At 41.1% G+C, this 9240-nt stretch overlaps 1 protein-coding gene across 1 annotated transcript in view; it reads right to left on the bottom strand.

The window, feature by feature from the left end:
* Positions 1-1016: 1016 nt before the first annotated feature.
* The window catches only part of LOC109481527, an 18208-nt gene continuing 9984 nt past the window's right edge, over positions 1017-9240 (bottom strand). The window contains exons 2-12 of the mRNA XM_019784103.1: positions 8739-8960; positions 8083-8262; positions 7454-7630; positions 6915-7097; positions 5532-5714; positions 4549-4737; positions 3881-4065; positions 3477-3566; positions 3002-3219; positions 1826-1963; positions 1017-1376 (exon numbers count right to left, since the gene is read on the bottom strand). Of these exons, the coding sequence (XP_019639662.1) occupies positions 1253-1376; positions 1826-1963; positions 3002-3219; positions 3477-3566; positions 3881-4065; positions 4549-4737; positions 5532-5714; positions 6915-7097; positions 7454-7630; positions 8083-8262; positions 8739-8960 (1889 nt within the window). The 3' untranslated portion in view covers positions 1017-1252. The remainder of the gene's footprint in view (positions 1377-1825; positions 1964-3001; positions 3220-3476; positions 3567-3880; positions 4066-4548; positions 4738-5531; positions 5715-6914; positions 7098-7453; positions 7631-8082; positions 8263-8738; positions 8961-9240) is intronic.

The raw sequence follows: 9240 nt of genomic DNA, 5'->3' as shown, positions 1-9240 counted from the left end.
TATATATATCATACTGTTTTTAATCTTACGCAGGTTAGTTACCGTAAGATCTTAATAATACCGACAAACAACTGGTTAATTACTTAGCATAGAAGTTAATCTGAGTTGGTATACTTCACAGTCTCTATTTACATAGTGTCGTTAAACCGGGCCCTTTGGTCATAACAGGTTAATAACATTAGTTTCGGTACTTTTGAGTACTTCTGTGTATTTGTTTACGCGTATATTTCAAATATTTGGTGCTGAAAAGCATTACAGTTCGTTACATCGCTTACATATGGGTACGTATAAGTAAATGGTGGACAAGGAAATCATGATGTCTTTTACAACGTATCCATTCGAATAAACTGAGTATAGACTATAGTGTTTTTATACATTGTATATATTTCAACATGTAATCACAAGACGTGGTGACGGTACACTCTTTTTTTCAACTTATATTGTCTACCGTGTTGGTTTTACTGAATATGTTGATTGTAAATTTCGGCGCAATTCAGTTTTTACTGCAAGGCTGATTTGCCCCGTGTTTTATCAATAAACAAATTGCTACTTCTACTACTACTACTACTACTATTTCATGATGCAATAATGAATAAGGTTTTTATACTATAGTTTAAATTTAGTTCAAGTTAAACCTGCGTAAATTATCTATCTTTGTAAGAGTTTTCTTTGATCTGTATATATGTCATTAATCACGCTCATAGCACAAGTTGCTTATTAGCACAATATATATACAACTGCATTGCTATTTGATAATCCTTTATCGCATATATCTTTAAATAGATATATCTATCCATCTCTCTCTCTCTCTCTCTCTCTCTCTCTCTCTCTCTCTCTCTCTCTCTCTATATATATATATATATATATATATATATATATATATATTTATGTATATATAGCGACATTACCTTTGAATTTACCCAGTTAAAACTAAAATTCTGAAATTTCTTCTTAATATATGCATCTTTAGTCGAATTTGCATAATTAGAATCGATCTATATGCATTTCCACCTTACCCAATTGCAACTACCTGAACTAAAGTATAAAAAGACATTGCTCTCTTCTTGAGTAATGTTGTTTCAAACACTACAAGGAAAACCCCCTGCAGTCCCAAGACTGCTTGGAGGCGTACACATCTCCATTGGCCAACTAAAATCTATAAAACAGCTTGAAACTTATATGCCACATCTTGTAACGTGTTTACATTTATGTATTACGATACCGCTCCTTCAATAATTTCAAGTACTGGCCGCTAATTTGTATCCAAGTACTCGGGTCCGTAGACGGCGAGATGCTTGTCCAGTGTTAGATACAGCTGGCTGAAGAGCGGCCGCTGGATGGGCTGCCAGCGCCAACACTGCTGCATCACATCGTACCTGTGGAGAAAGCGACATCTGGCGACCGTCGTATCACCTTTTCACCTCTTTGCTATTCACAAAACATGGAACATGTTACTAGTATATACCCTATAGTGTACAGTACAGTACTGTATTGTACTGTGTTTTAGGTTCGATAAACATCATGCATTTGTCGGTGAGCAGATTATGCCTAGTTTTCCTGGCCGCCAGCCTACCTACCCCAGACTGGGTACATGATTTTATGCGGTAATCTGTTACATAAATCTGACAGCTCAGGCCCAGCACCGTGGCCCTAAAAGAGATTTCGTCGCTACCAGAAGTCGACGGAGTTGCTCATTCGCAAATGAGTTCCTTAGTGTATTCAATGACCATATGCGTTTCTGTTCCTATATAATACGTCGTTTTACGAAAACTATCAAACTTCTTCGAATATTCGCGATATGAGTGCAGAAAACCAGCAGACTTACATGGCTCGTGGACAGTCTTCAGGTTGGTTCATCCTGAATCCAGCCTGTAGACGGTCTTTCAGCTCGGATACTGACACGCCTGGGTAAGGATCGCCCCCTAGCGTGCAGATCTCGTACAGCACTATCCCGAAAGACCACCTGTTAAGGAAATATGATACCACGCCATGAAAATTTTAGGAGATGACATCTTAGAATTTAGGGTTAGGATTTGCGTTCGTAATGCCCTGGAGACATTGCGACCATTCACCTACTGCAATCTCTATGGCAATCACTCGATAATCTTTATTTGCAATCAGATACAGATTCATGTACAGATACATATTCATGCACAGATACAGATTCATGTACAGATATACAGATGCAGATTTTTCCGAGTAGGGTGACCGTGTCAGTCCCTACACCAGAGTGGATAACAGGTTGCGAATCTGAGACCCACACACTTGGGCACCCGACTTTCCCAGTGGATCCATATCGAGGGAGACGTGCTGGTTCCGGTTGGGATGCCTGCAGCGAGCTGCCGGATGACTTGGTTACGCTCAGGTCCGCATTGACTACGCCAGCCCGCCTGGCGCTGCTCTCGTCCGCCAGCTGAAGACAACTGCCGTTGGAGACTTGACCCTCTAATTGAGGGGGGATACGTGTAAAGTGCCTTTCCCAAGGGCACAACGTCGGTGCGCATGTTAGGACATGCCCCTGTGCTCCGACCCGGAATCGAACCCGGGGCTCCTTGCTTGAGCGTCGAACGCTCTATCCACTACGCCACACGACGCCACTACCTACTGCAATATGTACTGTAGATTAGACTTTGAGATTGGGTATCATAGGTGACTTACACTTCAGATAATGACAACTCACGCGTCACTTGGTGTAGTGTATTAGGTTATAATAACTTAGAGTTACATATCAATTATCATAATTACACCTCGGATATTATAATAGTTCTACTCTTAATCTTACATCGCTCTGTAAGGTCTTAGGAGATTGGTTATCATAGTAAACTGCAGATATTATGATGATTACTCACACATCGCTCTCTGTGGAGTAAGGTTAGAGTTAGAGATTGGTTACCATAGTTAACTCCAAGACTACTCACACATCGCTCTGTTGGTGTTAGGTTAGAGTTAGAGAGTGGATATTATAGTAGTTAACTGCAGATATTATGATAAAATTACTCACACATCGCTCTGTGAGGTGTAGGATTGCCCGCCCTCCAGCCGCTCCGGCGCCATCCACTTCCAGGGCACCCTCTGGAGCCGGTTCTGCCGACGGTAACCTCGGCTGTAGATGTCTTCTGCCAGCCCGAAGTCAGAAATCTTCACATGCAGGCGTTTTCCGACCAGCACGTTCCGAGCGGCCAGGTCTCCGTGGACGTAACGAGACCGGGCAATGTGATCCTAGAACATGAACAGAACATGAAGTCCGTGATGAATCAGACATACCGCATCATTTTAGCCTGAAACCCAGCCAACTGGCGCTGCAAGTATAATTCATAGTAAGGATTAGGTAAGTAGCAGGTATTTTATGCATTTTATATTGTAATTCAAAAGTGTAGATGATGTTGACTCCCATTGGCGGCATTGGTGCATTTGTGGGACATGGTACATCTGCAGCACCTGATGCATTTGCAGAATCCGGCACAACCTGTACCCACCATGCCTCTAGCGATCTGCCAGGCCACCTGATACATCTGTATCACCTCGAAGGTGTAGATATCGTCTCGAGATTCGTCCAAGGTCTCTTCCTGTAAAACATTTCTATAATTTTCAATCATTTATATTTGATGTGGATAAATGTGGATCCGAATAAAGTCAAAGTATTTGATAACAATATGCATTTGAAAGTAAAGTAACAACAAAAAGATCCAATATGTTACAAATGCACAGGCGAGAAAAAATATATACTTTTTTCCACCTTAACACAGTTTGCATCCCGTTAACGAGCAAATAACACATCCTCAACATTCGTAAATCGCATGCAAAATTTAAGAAATAATTTTAGCCTCCTTATTCACCATATTTATTTCCAGAAAACTAGAAAAACCAGAATGTGTCTCACCTCCCGGCATTTTCTCAAGAAGCTCTTCAGGTCTCCGTACGGCATGAACTCCGTGATGAGATACAGATGGTCTCGCGTCACCGTGCAGCAGCCGACCAGACCTAGCAGGTTCTTATGAACCCCCAGGTCCACAACTGCACGGATTTCCTCCAGGAAACCCAGCTTCTCCTCCTCACCGGCCGTTTCTGTGAATGGAGAAATCAGTCAAAATGGCGGTAACTTACTTGTTGAGGTCTCCTCGAGTCAGTCGTTCGAGTGGCCTGCGCACAGAACTCGTCTCTTCCTCAACAGTCCCCTCCACTTCTTCCTATCTCTTGCTAATTCCTTTAGCTCTTCTAGACTGGTACTAGGCCTCCAAGTAATTAGCGATAAAGGAGAAGAAATTTAGAATTTGTAATTGCAAAACGTGAAGGATCATACAGCATGTACCTGATAGCCAGCTGCTGGCGTTGACGGCGTGTTTGAAAAAAATGAAGTGCTTCGAAAATACAGTTATAAGAAGTTTTTACATTTCATAACTTATCAATATCTCTTAGATACCGTTCTCTATTTACATAACCAACTTCCCATCTTGTTTGTTCATAAAGTGTAGATCTCAAAAATCAAGCTGAAACCTGGTGTGAAAAGTTACTATTAACTTAGAACGCTAAATATATGTACTACACAACCTTTAACAGTTTTTACGACGACGTCCTCCGTCCGGTCGTTCTGCGCCAGGATTGCCCGGTAAACGATGCCGAACGCCCCGCTGCCGATCTTCTCACCAAGCGTCACCCGGCTGGGGTCGGTCTCTAACCGCGGGAACTGTGGCCGGGGTGGAACCAGTGGGTTCGCCTCCTCCATTCTTCTCCTGTGGACTGGAAAACGGCATGCAGTGGAACAGGACCATTAGGACTATGGTAAAATGTGTTTATCTGAGGAAATATTCCAATGTTCGCTATTTATTTCTGTTATATTACTTAATAAATTACGATATCTTCGTCAGTTCTGATACACCATACTATGAAATATGAAACGTTAACTGAAAACATTCGGCTGACGTTCGCAAGCTTTCCCGCCAAATTTAGGCCATGCCTATCTTTATACATGAATCAAAGTGACTTTTAGTTTAGTTTAGTTGTTTAATTGTCTGCTGTTTTACTGATCCCCCCAACGCCCGACCATCATGTCTCAGCCTCGCTCCACTAGTAACAGCCTGTTCTTTGCACAGTTGGGTGTCGGCACCTTCGACGCCAGGAGGCGAAAGCTGACGCACTCCTGGAGTCGGGTAACGACATTATTAGCCTGATTTTACGCTCTGAAGCCTGCCCCAAAAGTCAGTTCTCGCGTCGGTACTGCCAGTTGGTAAGCAGACCTTAAATAGGCCTCCTCTCAGTTTCTTTTATCCTAGGCATTGTATTTTAAGATCTATGTGTTTTGTGTTGTCTATGTTGTCTATGGGCACTGCCTGATTCAAACAATAAATAGATACATTTCAAATATTTTGAAACATTAGGCTGCCGCAGCCGAATAGTAGCCGTCCTCGCTGAACACCAGCCGAGCCATTCGACCTTGCTCAGACCTACTCATGCATATGGTTGTTGAGTGTTCAGGAGGCCAAATTCGTAAATGTGTGAGAGGGGCGACAGGGGCCTTAGATAAGAAAACTCACTCGCTATGTCATCTGGTACAAAGTAAGCAACCGATTGTGAGATGTATTCTTCCTCTCTTCGTTTCCTCCTTCGTCTTAGGAAGACCATGAAGACGACAGCTGCCACAATCAGCACTGCGGCGATACCGGCAGTGGTTCCGCCGATGATGGCTTCTGTGGACGTGCGGCTTTCCTTTGTAGGTACTGTGCGTGACATAAGTCATAACAACAGTTTCTATACTGGGAATACCATTAATGGTGCTAGTGACGAAATATGCAAGCTTTGTTCAATGATTGGGATATCATACTAAGGTCTGTAGATAGAGCGTGATTACGTTCCTAGAAAATTCATCCACAACAGTGGCATCTTACGAAGGTTTAATATTTCTTTCTTGGAGACCATGCTGTTTGTTTGCTAGTAAGCCGTGGATTTTTCACATACATTACACATACTTATAGAAAAGTAATCAGAGCTTTGCCCAAATATCCATGTGATGGTTGAATCCATGTAGCTTTTAGTATTTTTGGCGACGTGTCAGGGAGGAGCCTAATGGTACAGTATTGTGTGCAGTTTACAAGAATTGTATTATTTGTACAGCAATTTTATCCACAGGAATGAAGTGTCAACAGTCATGTCTCAGCTCTGGAATTTTGTTGACACTCATGTATGCCCACAGCCCAACTTAGTGAAATTCCTGGAAACCCTTGGGAAAACCTTCCTGCCGGGGATGACCTACATTCCAGGGATCTCATTTACTATGCACTCAAGGGAGGGTAGGAGTGATAGTACAGTACTGAACTGCACTGTATCTGTCAGTTATGCACATAGGATTAAATTTTAAAATAATGATGTACAATTACCAGCGTTCAGATTTTACAACCCTGTGGAATAGGCCGTAGGTTTAGGTAGTTGTCTGGTAGCAGAGGTTCTCTAAGCAGATATTAGGTTGCTGTTGTGCATAATAGTGGCGAGTTGTGCATAATGGTGGGATTGTGGTTTTCACCTACTGCGATACCTTGTTAAATGAATAACATGTAGTAAAAGAGAATATTGTTATGAAAGCTGACTTTGTCCATCTAGTTAGATTGTCGTGTTGTTTATTTCATGTAGCCTGTGTTTACACTTGTCAGTCTGCAACTGTTCCCCCGAAGGGGGGGGGGGTTGGCAAACTTCTGGGCAGGAGGCCACTAGGAGCGCGATGTTTTAGTCAGGCTAGAGTATTAGACCAGGGATTTAGCCAATTTTACTATACGTTGTTACCAGTTGTTAACTGTCACACACTGTTTACATACACTATCATTGTTCTCAATCTGCAAAATAAAAAAACTTCACGGAGAATTGTCGCCTATGAACACTTTTTTTCTTTTAGAATTAATTTATCAATTAAAAAAAAAACAACTAACGTTGGCAAGTCGGTATTTCTGGGCCCCAGTTTCCGTCCTCTTGGCAGGTGACTGAGTAGCTGCCAACGAGCTCGTACCCAGGATTACAAGAGAACCTTATGTCTTTCCCATAGCAGTGACCGTCAGTAGCATTAATTATAACCTCGCCGTGCATGATTTCGGTTATATTGTCACAGCAGACACCTGCAAATATAGAAAGCTGGCATTAAGAACATTTAAGTACTGAAAAGGAGGTATTATAGCTGAAATATTTGCAAACTTTTTCTAAAAGTAACAAATGTGTAAACCGGGCAACTTATTCGGACCCAAGTACACCAAAAATAAATGAGTTAATAATGTATTGCGTTAATTAATAAGTGGACGTACAGAATTATATATTACATATATATTTAAAAAAAACTCGGAATGGTTCCTTAACCATTCCTCGGAATGGTTACTTAACCATTCCGAGGTTTTTAAAGCAATAGTTGGCACACTCTATACTGTGTCAAAAAGGGCGAAGACAAAAATCGTAAAGAAGAAGCAATTCAGCAACTCACGTTGGCATGTCGGAATCTCCCGGTCCCAATTTTTGTCTCGCTGGCAGACAGCGTAGTTTTTACCGTCAAGCTCATATCCAGTGTCACAAGTGAACTCGATAGAACTCCCAGAGCAGTAGTCTTCATTAACCCTGATCTGGCCGTTCTTTATCCTAGTTGTGTTGTCACAGCAGATACCTAGAATTAGAATTTTTATTTTCATTTTCTTTAAAGCAATTTCAAATTTGTTAAAATTCCCAAGGGCAGTATTCATTGCAATTGCGCATACTAGATACGCCATATTCTCTCTAGCCGAATACAGCTGATAATGATGAAGGTAATTTTGATGTATGTATCACTGAGTATGGACCAGGCCTTTCTTATTGTCGGAAAAATCTTTCGCTGCCGATCAGCCAGTTTTGGCAAAATATAACATTATATATTAAATATATTGCTAACCGACTGCTTTGCACCTGAGCAAATTACAATGGCAACAGGAGACTATCAGGAGGGCCTAAAATTTACAGATTTAGTAAATTATAATATCTACTTTACGGGAAGGTAATTCTAAGAATCTATGACTATGCAGGAGAACCATCATGATAGAGTTATCACGGCATTCACAATGTAAATGGTAGTTACTATCTCACGTTGACAAGTCGGAATTCCTCTGTCCCAACTCCCGTCCTTTTGGCAGGTGGCTGATGAGTTGCCGATAACCTCGTATCCAGGGTCACAAGAGAACTGGATCTCGTTCCCAGAGCAGTAGCCCCCGCCGGTAGGAGTGATCTGGCCGTTCACGAGTTCTATGCTGTCGTTACAGCAGATATCTTAAGATGGAAAAAGAAAAAGAAACAAATTGAGGTTGTAAAATTGGAGTTAATTGACATGGTTTGTAAAGAGCTAGCTAGAACAGAAGAAGAAACGGCTCAGTGGCAGAAAACCGTCACGGTTATTTATTTGGACATCCGATAACATACCGTTAAAGCAAATTCCTTATCTAAAAGTGCAATATTTAGAAAGAAAGTTAAGGATGAATAGAATATGTAATTATGACATATGAAATTTCACGGCGGCGTGTGATACGTGATCGTGTTATGTATGTTTAATGTATTACGTTTAGGCGTATTTTGTCTCTTGTTTTATTCTATGCATATTTTACATATAATTGCTCGAGGAAGGCAAAGCTAATTTCTTTTTTTACATTTAAATAAAATAAATGTTACGCTAGATAATGGATTATACAAATGACATTTTCTTGGGTGTATTATTTACCTACGTAAAGACATTGTAAAATAAAAGCTACCTTTAACAGAGACCTCTACCTCGCACAGTTCCACCTCGCACAGTTCCAATGTGGGCAAAAGCCCCATAATGTGTACCGACACATAACGGCTGTATATCGGCGGGTCGCAAAACATCACTGTGGAATCAGGGATGTCGTTGGCCGTGAAAGTGATTCCACACTGGTCATTCTGGTTGAAGTTCTCGTTCCGACCAACCCGCACCGTTATGCTTGTAAATAGTCCTAATAAGAAACCCAACAAAACATATTGTGACAAGTGGAAATTACCAAACGCGCCTCGTGATATACTGAGGTCACATTTCCAAACCTGGGGTTCGGCAGGGCTGTTTCCATTAATGAAAAGTCAACCATTTATATATAGTTATCCGCAAGTAGATCCCATAATTACGTTGTTAAACTTTTCGTGCTTTCGTATATATATATATATATATATATATATATATATATATATATATATATATATATATATATATATACGTACGTACGACGACGACGACGACGA

The sequence above is a fragment of the Branchiostoma belcheri genome, unplaced genomic scaffold (genome assembly GCF_001625305.1).
Source record: "Branchiostoma belcheri isolate BF01 breed outbred unplaced genomic scaffold, Haploidv18h27 scaffold56, whole genome shotgun sequence".
NCBI lineage: Eukaryota > Metazoa > Chordata > Leptocardii > Amphioxiformes > Branchiostomatidae > Branchiostoma > Branchiostoma belcheri.
The sequence above is the reverse complement of the archived record's forward strand: the minus strand, read 5'-3'. Positions and strand labels throughout refer to the sequence as shown.